Raw genomic sequence first — 17403 nt, 5'->3', positions numbered from 1 at the left:
AAGTTACTGGAGGGAATTCCGAGGCACAGACTGCCAGCGTTGGGATAGTCAGAGTCTAATTAGGAGGAGTCCACAGAGTTATGGGTGTGGAAAGTCATGCTCGACAGACCTTTTAGAGATTTTGAAGAGGTAACCAATGGATAGTTGAAGGTAGGGCAGTGGATGTTGTCTGTTTGAACGTTAGCAAGGCCTTTGACAAGGTCCAGCAAGGTAGGCGGTACTGGAAGATTAGGTCCCATTGGATCCAGGGAGAGCTGGATAGGTGGATTCAGAATTGGTTTGCAGGTAGGAAGTGGAAGGTGGTGTTTGAAGGTTATTTCTCAGAATGGAGGCCAGGGATTAGTATTGAGCTGCGGGGTTCAGTACTGGGACCCTGTTATTCCTTATTTATATAAATAAATGTTTAAAATTATGAGAGGCATTAATAAGGTTGATCATAACTCCCCAGGGCAGGAGTGTTCAAAACTAGAGGCATAGGTTGAAGATGCGAGGCAAGAGAGTTGAGCAATTTTTTTTTGTGCAGAACTTGCTGAGTATATGGGATAAGTTGCCAGAAGAAGTGATTGGGGCAGGTACAATGGCATCATTTAAGAAGCACTTGGACAGGTACGTGCAAGGGTGTGGCATTGAGTCATTGCAGGGAATTGGGTGGGCACCTGGTAATCATTTGACTCAATGCCTGAAGAACCCGTATTCATGCTGCATGTATGGCTCTAACATTAAATAGTTCTAATGATCTAACCTCCACTATCCTCTGGGGCATGGAATTCCAGAGTTACCTGCTCAGAGAAGAAATGTCTAAATTCCTTAGTTTTAAGTACCTAGCACCTTATCTTGCAAGCAAATCCTTGTATTTGACCTCCCACAAGTGAACACCTCTCAACATCCATCTTGTCAAACTCACATAGGGTCCTGTATGTTTGAAGAGGTCTCGTTTTTCTGAACTCCAAAGAAAAACATCCCAAAACATTCAGCTGTTTGGACACGTCAGCTCTTTCTTCCCGGGAATTAGGCTGGTGAATCTCTTTTGGACTGCCTCCAAATGCTACTCTCTCTGTTTTCTAAGTCATGAGACCAGAATTGTGTACAATATTGAAGGTATGGCCTCACTAATACCCTGTATAATTGTAACAAAGCCTTCCTAGTTTTTTAATGTCAAGCCTTCACCATCAATGCCAAAATGTTAATTTCACTTTTTAACTACTTATTGGACATGCCTGCGATTCCTGCACTAAAACACCTGGATGCCCCTGAACTTCACTCATTTGCAGTTTCTGCAGATGTGCCGTGGAGATCGTTCTAACTGGTCGCATCACCGTCCGGGATGGGGCCACTGAGTAGGATCGGGAAAAGCCGAGGAAGTTATAACCTCAGCCAGCTCCATATCGGGCATTTTTGGTGCTCCCTCTGTGGCCTCCTGTACGTTGGTGAGCCCCAACGTAGATTGAGAAACCGCTTCAGCCAGCATCTGCGCTCCATCTGCCAGAACAAGCAGGATCTTCCAGTGGCCACCCATTTTAATTTCACTTCCCACTCCCATTCCAATACGTCCATCCATGGCCTCCTCCGCTGCCGTGATGAGGCCACACTCAGGTTGGAGGAGCAACACCTTAAATTCCATTTGGGTAGCCTCCAACCTGATGGCATGAACATCGATTTCTCAAACTTCCAGTAATGCCCCTCAACCCTCCCCCATCCATTTTATATCCTCTTTTCCCTCTCTCGCCTCATCTCTCCATTCAACTTCCCAGCTCTTCACTTCATCCCTCCCCCTCCAGGTTTCACCTATCACCTGGTGCTTCTCTCCCCTCCCACCACCTTTTAAATCTACTCCTCAGCTTTTTTTCTCCAGTTCTGCCGAAGGGTTTCAGCCCGAAACCTTGACTACTTTTTTCCATAGATGCTGCCTGGCCTGCTGAGTTCCTCCAGCATTTTGAGTATGTTGCTCGGATTTCCAGCATCTGCAGATTTTCTCTTGTTTGTGGTTCATAGTGAGCACTAGCCTCCCCAGCATCCAGGACACCTTCAAAAGTCATCTCAAAGGGGCAGCACCCATCACTAAGGACCCCCATCACACAGGAAATGCTCTCTTCCCATTCTACCATCAAAGAGGAGGTACAGCAGCCAAAAGATGCACACGCAATGTTTCAGGAACATCTTCTTCCCCTCTGCCATCAGATTTCTGAAAGGACAATGAACCTATGAACACTACCACAGTATTTTATCCGACAAAAAAAAATCACAACATATGCCAGTGATATTAAACCTGTTACTGAATTTGATTTTCCTGCCTTTTGATTCCGCTTACCAAAGTCAATGACCTCACACTTCCCAGCATTAAACTCCATTTGCCAGGTTTTCACACAGTCCATTGTAGAAGGATGATATCCTTTTCACAATATGCCCTTTCATTTATTATTGTAATAGTTTTGGTCACCAATTTACAGGTAAAATGCAAAAGTGCCAGAGAGAATGCAAAGGAGACTTATGAAATGTTGGCAGTACTGGAAATTATAAGCTATGAGGAATGAGTAGATAAGCTGAAGTTTCTTTGGAACAGAGGGTGCTAATGGACAACTTGGTGGGTGTATAAAATTATGAAGGGCCTTGATAAAGTAAATAGGGAGGTCCTGTTCCCCAAAGTAAAGTGTTCGAAGCCCAGGGTGCAGTGATTCAACATAGGTGAATTAGAGAGGAGAGAAGAAAGAGGAGAACACATTTTTATGTAGTGGTGTTCTGGTTCACTACCTGAAAGGTATTGAGGACAGATACTGGCGTCACACTTAAATAGTGTTGTATATATGCCTAAAGATCCCGGCTGGTGGCGCAGTGACATCAGCGTTGGACTCCAGAGTGAAGGTTCCCGAGTTCGAGCTCTGTCAGGCCGCTCCCGGTCACGCTTTCCATCCGTGCCGGGATGAGTGTCAAGCTCGTAACTCGGCCTTGTGAAAAAAAACACTGCGCTGTGAGAAGGATGTGGGGGACCACTCACAGAATCTTTCCTCCAAGACAACCACTTGAAAAGTGGTCGCCAAGGCTCTGGCACACACAAAAAAATGCCTGAAGAGATGTGTCCGGCAGGGTACACAGACTGAGTTTATGAAGGTGGGATCAGGAAGGGTAACTCTTTTTCAATCACCATCAACATGACGGGCTAAATTGTGTCCTTCTGTGTGATATTAAGTTCTAGAGACTTGGAGTTAGCAATCTTCACAATGCTTTGTGATACCTTAGACTGTGAAATGTACTATGTAAATACAAGGATATTTTTGACAAAATAAATGTTGCATCTCAACGCTTTGTAGAATGAACTGAGCCTTCAAGTCACCTTGTTTTGTGGACAAGTGTTAAAGTTGGCATGGTAGCAGGACTGGCTGAGAGTAGAGTATTCCCAGCTTCATTAATCAGTTCAAGTTCGCCCAAGTGTACAAACCAAAGTCATTCTCCTTGCTGTCATCAATTACTTGATGAGAAACTAGTAGAATGCAACTGAAACTTTGACGAGGAACAAGGAAGCCGTGCATTGTCAAAAGAGAATTACTCATGTCCTGTGTTCCTCCGTAAGTTCATTCTTTTTGTCCTTTTGCAGTCTGAGTGATTCCCAGTATTTGCGGTCATGGTCATTTTCCTTGGTGGGTTGTCTGAACATTTTTAAGGATGAATTCAATCATATGCATAAGATACCTTGTCTGATCTGGCTGAACTTTTGCATGCCATTCATCACATGAGGGTGTACAGATACCTCGCTTATCTAATTACACCTATTCTTAAGATCCACCACCTTCAGTATCTTTTTAAATTGTTTGCTTCATGCACATCATGCTTTCACACTAAACAAGGTTACAAGATCTGAGCTTTTTTCTTGAAGCGCCAAGATTAATCTGTCAGAGAGGTGACAGCTCCAGAACTAGAGTTACGAATATAATGGGTATTTTGCTATTTTTTTTTTGTTCCTGATCCTTAACTTTTCATTGTTGCGGTAATATTGGAGTTGGAGGCAGGAGATGGGTGAGCAGTGGTGGCTGGTAGACGTTCGGTGAGGGAAGAGGCACTGAAAACGGGATGTGGCTTTGGACCTGGGAGGTCATGTAGGGAATCACATGAAGTGAGTCCACCCATCAATGGTGGTACCAACAATAAAGAGCAAGGAAAGTGTTGGGAGTTCCTCATCCATCCAAAGTATAGTCATTGTCATAGTCATACGTAACGTTCAGTTATATTAGCTCGTGTATGTCTAGGGGAAATCCCGCCCAGCACCTGCTTCAACACTCCCCACAGGGTCGGTTGCCGCCCGAATCAATCACAAACATCAATCATCAGCCAGCACACCCAGTAAATTTTAACAAATACACTTTATAGATATTACTAATTCTATGACATTAATATACATTTGATACAGAGAGGAAAGTAATGAAAAAAAAAGGTGCCAACACTTATCAAAGTCCAAGTTCTTCGCGCGCTACGTTGGAGCTCAATTCGACTTCAGACGACCACTCGAATTCCGTTGACTCACGGCTCGGTACCACCCTGAGTGATTGACCGGAGCCTCTCCACACGTCCGCGGTCCTCCTCGTCTCTCCTCCGACTCCCCGCCAAAACTCAGTCCACAGTCATATCATACAGCATGGCATCGGAAAACAAAACGATACATAACCACCCATTGGATAATAGAACCCTGTTATCTCATTTTAAAATAAACAAACTGGTAGTACAAACTCCCTTCAGCGTTAAAGCACAACAAAGCCACATTCCCCAGATTAACATAACAAAGTCGCCATTTTAAATGTAACAAAAGAAAGACCCCGTACACGTACTTTATTGATCCCGAGGGAGTATTAGTTTTCGTTACAGTTGCACCAACCAAGATTAGAGTATAAATATAACAATATAAAACCATAAATAATTAAATAGTAATATGTAAATTATGCCAGGAAATAAGTCCAGCACCAGTCTATTGGCTCAGGGTGTCTGACCCTCCAAGGGAGGAGTTGTAAAGTTTGATGGCCACAGGCAGAAATGACATCCTATGACGTTCAGTGTTGCATCTTGGTGGAATGAGTCTCTGGCTGAATGTACTTCTGTGCCCAACCAGTACATTATGTAGTGGATGGGAGACATTGTCCAAGATGGTATGCAACTTAGACAGCATCCTCTTTTCAGACACCACCGTCAGAGAGTCCAGTTCCATCCCCACAACATCACTGGCCTTACGAATGAGTTTGTTGATTCTGTTGGTGTCTGCTACCCTCAGCCTGCTGCCCCAACACACAACAGCAAACATGATAGCACTAGCCACCACAGACTCGTAGAACATCCTCAGCATCGTCCGACAGATGTTAAAGGACCTCAGTCTCCTCAGGAAATAGAGACGGCTCTGACCCTTCTTGTAGACAGCCTTAGTGTTCTTTGACCAGTCCAGTTTATTGTCAATTCGTATCCCCAGGTATTTGTAATCCTCCACCATGTCCACACTGACGCCCTAGATGGAAACAGGGGTCACCGGTGCCTTAGCCTTCCTCAGGTCCACCACCAGCTCCCTTGTCTTTTTCACATTAAGCTGCAGATAATTCTGCTCACACCATGTGACAAAGTTTCCTACCGTAGCCCTGTACTCAGCCTCATCTCCCTTGCTGATGCATCCAACTATGGCAGAGTCATCAGAAAACTTCTGAAGGTGACAAGACTCTGTGCAGTAGTTGGTCCAAGGTGTAAATGGTGAAGAGAAAGGGAGACAAGACAGTCCAATGTGGAGCCCCAGTGCTGCTGATCACTCTGTCAGATACACAGTGTTGCAAGCACACGCACTGTGGTCTGCCAGTCAGGTAATCAATAATCCATGACACCAGGAAAGCATCCACCTGCATCACTGTCAGCTTCTCCAGAGCAGGGCGGATGGTGTTGAACGCACTGGAGAAGTCAAAAAACATGACCCTCGCAGTGCTCGCTGGCTTGTCCAGGTGGGCGTAGACACAGTTCAGCAGGTAGACTATGGCATCCTCAACTCCTAGTCAGGGCTGGTAGGCGAACTGGAGGGGATCTAAGTGTGGCCTAACCATAGGCCGGAGCAGCTCCAGAACAAGTCTCTCCAGGGTCTTCATGATGTGGGAGGTCAATGCCACCGGTCTGTAGTCATTGAGGCCGCTGGGGCGCAGCGTCTTCGGCACAGGGACAAGGCAGGACCTATGTCTTATTAAATGGGGTAGCATACTCACTGCTAATTAGGACAATAGCATTTTGGAATCTATCATCCAAGCTTGAACCACCCCTCCTTTCTGCCATTATGTGGTGTCCACCATGAAGAAAATTTAGCACCATCTAAAGCAGATTAAAATTCAATCACTGGTCCACCCAGATGTAGTAAGTGGAACCTTCAGCTACAGAGAGTCAGGACCTAATTTATGCTGTTGTGTAATCACATAATACTAGTTTATAAATGAGTTTTAAATTGTTACAAAGGATGCAACCAAAGACTTAGAAACTTACTAGCAAGACAGTTCACCTGTTAATAAAAAGGTAATTGGATTCTAATCTGAAATGAAAATAAATGCAGCAGATGCAGAAATCTGAAATAACAACAGAGAATGCTTAGAAGTGCTCAGTAAACCAGTCAGCACCTATGAAAAGAGAAAGAGTTAATGTTTGAGATTGTTCTGTCTGATTAATCCTTTGTCAACCAACACTGAGTTTTCTGGGCCAACATCAAAACCAGTAATTCTGGTATCGTTGATATTTGATCACACAGGAAAGCAGAACAAGGCTGCAAAACCGAGTCTCAAATTTTTACCAGCAGGTTCCAAAATGTGTTCTTTTTTAATTCCATAAATGTAAATGGTCTTTTGTTTCTGGCTATATCCAGAATCCTGGTTTATACGATTGTTTCTGAAATAACTGATGGATCCCTCATTCATGAAGGTGGATTGTGAACAGATGGATGTTACTAATCCTCACCTGCCCCTCTAAAATCCCATTATTTAAGACTTGTGGTAAATAATCAAAGGAGGGACTTGTATTTGTCTGCCTTCTGTGAGAAACAGAGGATATCCTAAAGTGCTTCATGGCCAGTCAGCTATTCTTAAATCATTAATGTACAATGGGAAATGCTTTTACATGTTCATACACAGCAGGATCTTTAGGTTATGTGGTAATTAAAGCAACCTTAACTGTTTATTTTAGTAGGGGTGTAAATATTGCATAGGATATCTGGAGAACCTTCTTTGAAATGGTGCTGTGGGATCACCTGCATTTTTCTGAGATGTCAAACAGGGTCACTGTTTAATAGTTCAATTAAGTGTGAACATACTTGCAGATTGGTAATCACTCATTTGGAGATTTGACAGAGGTATACAAAATTATGAGGGTATAGATAAGGTAAATACAAGCAGGCTTTTTCCGTTGAGGTTGAATGGGGCTACAAGCAGAGGTCATTGGTTAAGAATGAAAGGTCAAAAGCTTGGGGGGGGTACATGAGGGGGGAACTTTTTCACTCAGAGGGTCGTGAGAGTGTGGAATGAGCTGCCAGCACAAGTGGTGCATGCAAGCTTGATTTCAACATTGAAGAGAAGTTTGGATGCGTACGTGGATGGTAGGGCTATGGAGGGCTATGGCCTGGAGCGGGTCAATGGGAGTAGGCAGTTTAAATGTCTAGATGGGCTGAAGGGCCTGTGTCTGTCCTGTACTTTGCTATGACTATCACCCTATTCGTGCCTATGGCTTCAAGAAGCCGAGTATGGTTCGAACTTGCAATCTTTAACTCAAGCTGTTAGAATGTTAACACTGAGCCACTCATAACTTCTAAAGACAAAGATGTTAAATTAATGCAAATATTACTGAATACTTTAACAGGGAAGGTGGTTAGGAACAGGCCAGGGTGATGATTTGCGTCGTGTGACTAGGATACCAAATTAGGTATCTAGGGAAGTCACCAAAGGTATAAAATAAAAGAAAAACTGTCCTTCATTTTCTGTGTACTGGGCGTCAGGATCTTGGAGAATCAATCACATTTCTGATGTCCCTTGTAAGAAGATTACCAGTTTCTCTGCTTGAATGATATTATGTTTCATAACAGTTGATAGTTTAATGTTACTTCCTAATGTGTAGTTGATTGGACTGATAATAGTGAAAAGGCCCTAGAGCTGAAACCCCAACTCAGCATAAGGGGAAACTTGATACGTCTTTATCAGCGTGTCAGATGCCTGTAATGTAGGTAGAGTTTACAAATGAAAAATTCTGGATCATTTCAGAAACTGTGTGGCCGTGTATATAGTCGGAGCATTATGTGATTACCTTTGTTTATATATACCACATAATGTAATACTGTGCCCATATAACCCAAGCAATCTGACTTGGCCCGGAGACCAAGTGTGGCTGTCTCCAAGGCTCCTTAGGTGATGTAAATCTCCTAACTAGAGAATGGAAAACCCAGGTCATAGTCCACAAGTGCACCAAGTAAATCAATAACCCAAAGGGGTTTGTGTTACTATTTATTGTGGTTTTGCTTTTATGATGCAAGGTCTGTGCTGCTAGATATAGAGGTGACTTTGAAATATTTGTAAATGTTGTTGGATTAATCCTGCCTCTGACCTTAGTCAGGTAGTCAACATTTCACTCTACTTTGATTCTGCATGGTGTAAAGATATTCAGAGAAGTACCCTTATGACAGTGTTTTGCTAAAGGGAACATTTGGGAGCCGAGATGGTAACATCTTCTAAGGGAAGTTTGAATAGCCATACAAAGCAAATGGATGATATCAGAACCGAGAGGTTATTACTTTCAAGGAGGCCAGGCTATTCTTTATTCTTTTTGAATTGAAAAGACATAAAGATAGAATATAGTCATAGGACACTACAACACAGAAACAGGCCTTTAAGCCCATCTAGTCTGTGTCGAACTATTATTCTGCTTAGTCCCATCGACCTGCACCTGGACTGTGGGCGTTTATACCTCTCTCGTCCATCTACCTATCCAAACTTCTCTTAAATGTTGAAATTGAACCTGCATCCATCACTTCAGATGGCATCTCGTTCCACACTGTCACTGCCCTCTGAATGAAGAAGCTCCCCTTCATGTTATCAGACATTTCACCTTTCACCCTTAACCCATGACCTCTAGAACTTGTCTGGCACAACCTCTGTGGAAAAAGCCTGCTTGCATTTATCCTATCTACACTCCTCATAATTTTGTATACTTATATCAAATCTCCCCTCATTCTCTTGTGCTCTAAGGAATAAATTCCCGACCTATTCTGTCTTTCCCTATAACTCAGGTCATCAAATCCAAGCGAGATCCCTGTAAATTTTCTCTGCACTCTTCCAATCTTATTGGTATCTTTCCCATAGGTAGGTGACCATAACTGCACATGATTCTCCAAGTTAGGCCTCCCCAACGTCTTGTACAGCCTCAACTAACATCCCAACTCCTGTACTCAAAACATTGATTTATGATAGTGTTTCAAATTCTGAGGAAAATGCTGGGGGAGAAAATATGCGTCACCCAGAAAACCAGTAAGGTAATTCGGAGACTGTGTTTACACTGCGATGCATGTGACAGTTAGTGTCTAAGAAGAAATATTTATGCTGATGGGGTTAAATCGGGAGCAGATGGAAGGAAAGGATTCATGTGGAACATGAACCCCACCCAGCATCGTAAATTTGATAGACTTTTGTTGTAATATTGCAAATCACTATGGATTTCAACAAGTTTAGATCAAATATACACTTGCTTAAAGGATTACTTTCATTACAATTATGAAAGAATCACATAGTAAGCTTTTACAATCTTTTAGTCCCATGCCTTCAATTGAAAAAGGTTAGAATTGTGCAGAAAGCTGTGTACGTTTTACAGCCACAGACAGCATTAGAGTCATGATTGCAGGTTCATTTTTAATTAAAATGACCTTGAGGCAGGTGTGTTTTAAAAAAACAAATTGCTGTAGTGCTAGATATGAATCCACAACTGAGTCTGCTGAACTGACATCCAAGTTCACAGATTCATTCAGCTGATCTGGTGCTTTATCAGCTATGTCCTTTCCAGGAGGAAGAATTTTTAATCATATTTAAATTATTACTGAGCAATGGATGTTTCTATTCCCTGCTGACAATGTGTGGAGCTAACTCAGGTTTTGTGTAATAGGTTTGGCCACTATTCACAATGAAAGGATGTTCTATACAAATGACAAGAGTAAAAAAACTATGCATTTATGTTAAAGCTAGGTTTGACTACTTGCTGAGGTAAAATAATTAACATTTCTCAAGCACTAATTTCACACATGAGTACTTTAAAATGGTAATTTTAGTACTTGCTGAATGAAAGTTCGCAGAAGCATGCCTCCATATACATAACCAGGCATGTTTCTGGTGGCCAAGCAATCCTCCCATGGGCCAGAGATGAATGTTTGCAAGTAAGTGGGTTTTAATTGTAGGCCTTAGTGAGAGCAAGGCGCATTGTTTCAGCTTACACAGTTAACCACTGAGCAGGATGCAGGGAAATGGGTTACAGGATCAAGTGTTTAAGTGTAGAAGCATTTTGGCACAAGCCTCAGAAAGCATTAAGTTCATCAAAATGCCCATCCCTAATTAGAACATCATCTGGAATATCTTAATTAACTAAGGAATGCCAAAATGGACGGTTTCCTTACAAGACAAGTGGTTTTAGGAGAGAATTCCAAAAGGCAGACATAGGCATTGCTGTCAATATGGGGTCAAAGAAAGGGAAATGAGTAAATTGCCAGAACTGGAAGAGTGCAGAAGGTGTGAGAAGGCTATAAAAGGATGAGACAAGAAGGAAAGGAAACATAATTTAACCATTCTCGTTGTAAATGATTGTAATTTCTGTTATTGGTGGAGACTTTTAAGCTCTCTGCCCACATATTGCAGAATTTTCTGGTGGGTTTAGGGCATGGGTTGTCTCTCTTGCAATTTCCAAACCCCCACGGGAGAGAAAATTGCATAAATCCCTAAAACAAATTCATACTCTGATGCAAAGAAGGATTCCATTTTCTGCACCTTACCCAGTACTCTGGGTGGGTACTTGTGCAGTTCAACTATCCGTAAGGTCTATAAGACTCAATTCTGCAATGCAGATTACTACCTGCTCTTGTGGGCAGCTCAACACCTAACAAACTGAGTTCTCCAATGTAGATTACTACAGCTCAACAATTTGAGATTAACAGCTTGTAGGTTAACAGCTCAACAACTATCTGCTCTGTGGGCAGCTCAACACCTGCTCTCAGAAGGTAGATCAAAAAACAGAGAATAGTCTAAAACAGCCAGTTAGGAGGAGTTAACAATTTAGTTGTTGATTTCAGAACCAGAGGCATCCACGTGGAAGGATTAGAGAAAGTACAACATGGGAAGGAAGTATCTGCATCCATAGAGAACATTCCATGACCCTGGGATTTTCCAGTGTTTTGCAGCTAATAACGTTCTTTATAAACTTTCAAAATGCTTTGTATAGCATGCAAATTACATGCAACAAGACACACCATTTAACATACATGTTCTTAGCTGGTGTCCTGGATAGCCAGGGAGAGGAGTGAGATAATATAATGATAACAATTAGATGATCAGTTCAGGAATGCTTTTTGAGGGATTAGGATTTGCCCAAACCTCAGGATAACTCCTCCGATTTTCTTTGAGACAGGACTTTGGGATTTTTTATATCCAGCAAGAGAACGCACCAGATTTCAGTTTAATGGCTTAAACAAAACAGAGCTTAGCCAGTAATATAGCAGATCACAGACATGCAGCACTACAGCACAGGAACTGTCCCTTCACCCCACGTGGTCTGTGCTGTGCCATGTAGTCTCTCCATTCTATACATTTCTAAAGCACCTGGTACATATATCTGACATGGAGACAAGGATGCCAGTAACGATGCTACAACTTGCATTGAAACTGTGAAGCATCACTTCTCATATAACCTTGCCACACACTCTCCCTTCTTTTTATTTAATGTTGGCCCTTGATCAATGGATGACTTCCCTGCCTGCATGTGAATCAAAAGTTTGTAGGTTCAATTCCCACTCTAAGGATTTGTGAACAAATTATTGATTGACACAGTGCAGGGCTGAAGGAGTGCTTCATTATTGGAGATGCTAAAGAGAGAGTAGGACCATTCAAGAGTAAAGGAAGGAATTCATGCCTGGAGCCAGAGGATATGGGCAGGGTATTAAATTAGTACTTCGCATTGGTATTAAAGAAGGAGAGGGACGTGGAGTTGAGTCCGGGCAAATGAGAGGTGTTACGCTTTAGGTGGGCAAATGTAAGTAGAAGTAGACAATAAATAGCAGGACCTTGAACGTTTTGTTTCTTTGTATTTACTGTGAATGCCTACAAGGCAAAAGAAGGATTATATGTGGTGAGATGTATGCAGTTTAATAATAATAAATTTACTTTGAACTTTGAATTTTGGTAATTTTCTGAAAGTGACAGCACAAGCAGATCGGATAGTAAAGAGGGTGTATGACACACTTGCTTTCATCGGTCAGGGTACTGAGTAAACGAATCAGGAAGTCATGTTGCAGCTGTACAACTTTTTTTAGTCTGCACTTGGAGTATTTTGTGCAGCTCTGGTCGCCGTGCTATTGGACGGATGTGGAGGCTTTGCAGAGTCATCAGGATGCTGTCTGGAATACAGAATATTCTCTAGGTGAAGAGGTTGGACAGACTTAGAATGATTTCTCTGGAGCATTAGAGTCTGAGGGGATTGGATGAGAGAAGTATCTGGCCCAGATGGGATACCTGGCCAAGAACTAAAGACCTGTGCTGATCAACTGGCTGGAGTATTCACCAGCACCTTTATTCCCCTCTTGTTTTGGCAGTCTGATGTACCCATTTACTTCAAGCAGGTTGCAATTAAACTGGGGTCTAAGAAGAACGTGGTAAGCTGCCTCAATGACTGTCATTCAGTAGCACTTGCGTCCTCTCTGATGATGTGCTTTGAGAAGTTGGTGATGAAACATATCAACTTCTGCCTGAGAAACAACTTGGATCCACTCCAATTTGCTTACCGGAGCAATAGGTCCACAGCAGATGCCATTTCATTGTCTCTTCACTCAACCCTGGAGCATCTGGAGAGCAAAGAAGAATACATTAGGATGCTCTTTATCGACTACAGCTCAGCATTCAATACCATTATTCCACCAAAACTAATCAATAAGCTTCAAGACCATGGCCTCAATGTCTTCTTGACCAATTGGATCCTCGATTTCCTCACTTGCAGACCTTGGTCAGTTCAGATTGGCAACAAGATCTCCTCCACAATCTTCATTAGTACAAGTGCACCATAAGGTTGTGTGGTTAGTCCCCTGTTCTACTCGCTTTACGCTTACAACTGTGTGGTTAAGCACAGCTTCAATGCCATATTCAGTTTGCTGACCACACCACTGTTAAGGGCGCACAAGGGCGGTGGTGATTCAGTATTTAGTAGGGAGATTGAAAACCTGGCCGAGTGGTGCCACAATGACAATTCGATGTCAGCACAACCAAGGAGCTGATTATTGACTTCAGAAGGAGGAAAGTGGGGGTCCATAAGCCAGTTCTCATTGAAGGATCAGAGGTGGAGAGGGTCAGCAACTTTAAATTACTTTGTGTTATCATTTAAGAGGAGCTGGCTTGGGCCTAGCACATATGCAATTATGAAGAAAGCACGACCGTGCCTCTACTATCTTAGGCATTTACAAAGATTTGGCATGACAACTAAAACTTTGAAAAACTTGTGTAGATGTCTGGTGGAGAGTATATTGACTGGCCTGGTATGGAAATACCAATGCTCTTAAATGGAAAATGCTGCAAAAAGTAGTGAGTACTCCTCAGTCCATCACAGGTAAAGCCTTCCCCACAATTGAGCACATCTACACGGAGCGCTGTTGGAGAAAAAGCAGCATCCATTATCAAAGATCCCCACCACCCAGGCTGCCATCAGGAGCCTCAGAACCCATACCTCCAGCTTCCAGAGCAGTCATTACACCTCAATCATCAGGCTCTTGAACCTGAGAGAATAACTTCATTCACTCCTTCACTGAAATGTTTCCACAACCTATGGGCTCACTTTCAAGGATTCTTTATCAGCATTTATTACTTATCTATCTGTTTTTTCTTTTATACTTGCACATATATGTAGTTTCATAATAAATTTATTTTGAACTTTGAGCACCTACCATTCAACAAGTGCTATAAAAGACCACAGGAAAACCAACTGCTCTAATACTTTTAAGTACTAGATTTCATGTGAGATATTGAATTCATGAATCGACGACACCTGACAGTCTACCCCGACCATAAGCAATCCAGAAGGAATGTATCAGTTTTGGCGCAAAGGTGTCATATTCTCACCTCCAAATCAGAAGGTAACCCTGCTCCTCATTCCAGAAACTTTACTCATCTCATCTGATCACAATTTAACTTTGAAATAGAAATTTTCCCCAGGCTACAAATGTCAAATATTAAGTGCATAGTCTTAAGGTGAGAGGGGAGAAGTTTAATGGAGATGTGCAGGACAATTTTTTTTTACACAGGGAAGTGTGAGTGCCTGGATGTTAGTACCTGCAGTTGAACTTTGTCTTTTTGTGTGTTTTCCCCCTAGCCATCATTCTGTGGTTTTGTACTGTCATGTGCTCTTGTTTGTTTTCATGCCCCATGTGCCCCTGTCCCCGCTCCTGCTCTACTCCGGCCCCTGTACTACTGGGTACTCCGCCTCTCACCTGTTTCTCATGATTACCTGTTTTGCTGCCACTTCTGTCTCATTGTGCTCCACCTATCATCTGCCTCTCTGTTTATTGCTCAGTGTATTTTAGTCCTGTGTTTTCACCTGTTTGTTGTCAGATTGTGCCAGTGAGTTTTCCTGAGTTTTTCCAGCACTCGTATCTGATCTCTGTCTGTCTGAATATTGACTCTGCCTGAACTGTGACGCTGACTTTGTTTGCACCTTGGGATTTGTTACTCAGTTATTCAAGGAGGAGGAGAAGATGGCGGCGCAACGCAGCGAGCAGCGGCCACTCTGGTGAATGATATCAGTTACCTGTCAAGTAGGGTGCTGTGCACAATCCTGATTTGATGGAGACAGACGTGAGAGTACAGAGGAACATCTGGTGAAACTTCTGAAGTGCCTTCTTCGCTGCCACTGCTACTGTGTGATCCAGAATCTCCGGAGGAGAAGGCCCTGAGTCCTTGGGTTTGCTTGTTGCTTGGCAACCGGGGTGGGGTCAAAGCACTCGGCAGAGGATGGTGCTCGGGAGGCTGTATCGGAGGGGCTGGTCGGAGGCTCAAAGTTTTCAGACGGACTCGGTCGGCTGTGGTCGGGTGCTTCTAATGCATTGGCAGTTGTCAGTGCCTGGAGGTTTATGGCAGGGAGAGTTTCTCCCTTTTACCGCCTGCTATCGGGCCTATCGGGAGTCGATTGGAACTTTGAGATTTTTTTTTACCGTGCCCATAGTCTGCTCTGTATCAAATTATGGTATTGCCTTGCACTGCTGTAACTATATGTTATAATTATGTGGTCTTCTCAGTGTTAGTCTTTGGTTTGTCCTGTTTTTTGTGATATCACTCCGGAGGAATATTGTATCATTTCTTAATGCATGCATTTCTAAATGACAATAAACGAGGACTGAGTGTCCTCCTAATCCAATCTAAAATTGAGGACTGGGTCTGTGATTGCATCCCTGCTCCAGTGCCTGACACTGGAATACTCTCAGTAGAGCTGGTTGTCAAACACACACAATCATGGCATTTAGGCATGGAAACAGGCAGATGGGATTACTTTAATTTGCTATCCTGTCAGTATAGAAACAATGGACTGAAGAGCCTGCTCTTCTGCTCTATATTCGGTGCTATATCTTGGTTAAAAATGTTGCACTGAGGCCACTACCTGGCTCTTCACTACAAGTTAAATATGGCATGCTATCACTCAGAGGAAAGAGAGAAATTCTTTCATCAGTCTCGGTCAATATTTGTTATGTTAATCATAAACATTGCTAAGAAATTATTATTTGTTCAATATCACATCTTGTGAGTATTGTGTGTAAGCCAGTTGCTCTTTTTCCAGCGTAATAACAATGACTTCAATGGATGTAGAATGCTTTGATGTCCTTGGTTGTAGAATGCTAAGGCACTGTGCAACATAATCTCTAAGGGAAATGAAAGTGGAAGGATATGCAGTATATTAGGCATGGGAAATGAAGTCTGGTTTATCATGAGATTCATCAGCTGCTTGCCATGTGATTTCTTGTTTTCCTCTCCCTCTCCCCTCTGTTGCTGTTTTTAGTGTAGACAGTTAACTCAATCAAACTATGCCAAAGCAACAACAGTATTGAATTCTAAATATCTTCTTTCAAATTTGAACGGTAGCCAAATATCAACGATCTTAAGCATTGTCTGAACCATCCAAATTTTATATAAATTCAAAGTTTAAAGTAAATTTATTATCAAATTGTGTATATGTTACCATATACTACCTTGAGATTCATTTTCTTATAGGCAATTACAGAAAAAGAAATACAATAGAATTTGTGTAAAACTATACGTAAAGACAGACAAACAACCACCGTGCAAAAGAAGACAAACTGTGAATTAAAAAAAAATTATACCGAGAACATGTATTGTTACGAGAAGTGAGTCAGTAGGTCATAAAATCACTTTTGAAAAGTGGTGATTGCAGTTTCCTTCGCAGGTTCAGGAAATTGATGATTGTGGGGTAATAACTGTTCCCGAACCTGGTGGTAGAGACCAAAAGGTTCTGTACATCCTCCTCGATGGTAGCAGTGAAAAGAGGGCATGCAGGATGTTTTTAATGTTGGATGCTACTTTCTTGTGGCAGCCTGTCATTAAGTGTATTCAATGTTGGGGTCAGCTATGCCTGTGATTGACTGGGCTGTGTCCAACACTTCTTTAGCCTTTTCGGTTCCTGAATGTTGGTGTTTCCATACTAGGCTGTGATACTCTGGCACTCTGTTGAATTTAAAATTCCAAATGCTTGTCACGAGATTGCTGCACGTTGGCTGATGCCTGTCTGGAAGCACCTGTGTTGAAGTAAATCACATCTAGGTAGACACTGGTGGGTCTCTGAGGGAGATATCACGGTCCTCGGTGTTGTGTGTCTGTGGACTGCAAGCAGACAGAATGACTGAAGAGATGGGTTCACTGACGTAACTTCACATTGTTGTTAGCCAGAGCAGTGCTGGATATTGTGGACAGCCAAGTGGAACACACAATTCTAGATATAAACTGCGTAGTTTTACTGAACTGGACAGCATGCGGCTCCCTGTGAGGAGGCTTCATTGATTCTAGAAACATCCTGTTGCTGAAATGAAGAGAGCAAAAGTGGACAATTGAAGATTATGGGCATTTGCTGTCTGTGCAGTAAACAAATCTAAGTGTGATTGTCTCTAGTTTTAATACCTGCTGCTATTTC

The 17403-nt window shown here is 42.5% G+C and overlaps 1 protein-coding gene across 4 annotated transcripts in view; it reads left to right on the top strand.

Annotated features, from left to right (window-relative positions):
- The window catches only part of znrf2b (zinc and ring finger 2b), a 174521-nt gene that overhangs the window by 139879 nt on the left and 17239 nt on the right, over positions 1–17403 (top strand). Inside the window, exon 3 of one of the 4 annotated variants that reach the window (XM_072283487.1) lies at positions 14942–15523. The exons of the other annotated variants lie outside the window; for them this stretch is intronic. Within the exon in view, the coding sequence (XP_072139588.1) occupies positions 14942–15051 (110 nt within the window). The 3' untranslated portion in view covers positions 15052–15523. Of the gene's footprint in view, positions 1–14941; positions 15524–17403 lie in introns of those variants that run through there. 4 annotated transcript variants of the gene reach the window in all.

Source organism: Mobula birostris, chromosome 19 (genome assembly GCF_030028105.1).
Source record: "Mobula birostris isolate sMobBir1 chromosome 19, sMobBir1.hap1, whole genome shotgun sequence".
Taxonomy (NCBI): domain Eukaryota; kingdom Metazoa; phylum Chordata; class Chondrichthyes; order Myliobatiformes; family Myliobatidae; genus Mobula; species Mobula birostris.
This window is presented reverse-complemented; position numbering and strand designations above follow the sequence as displayed.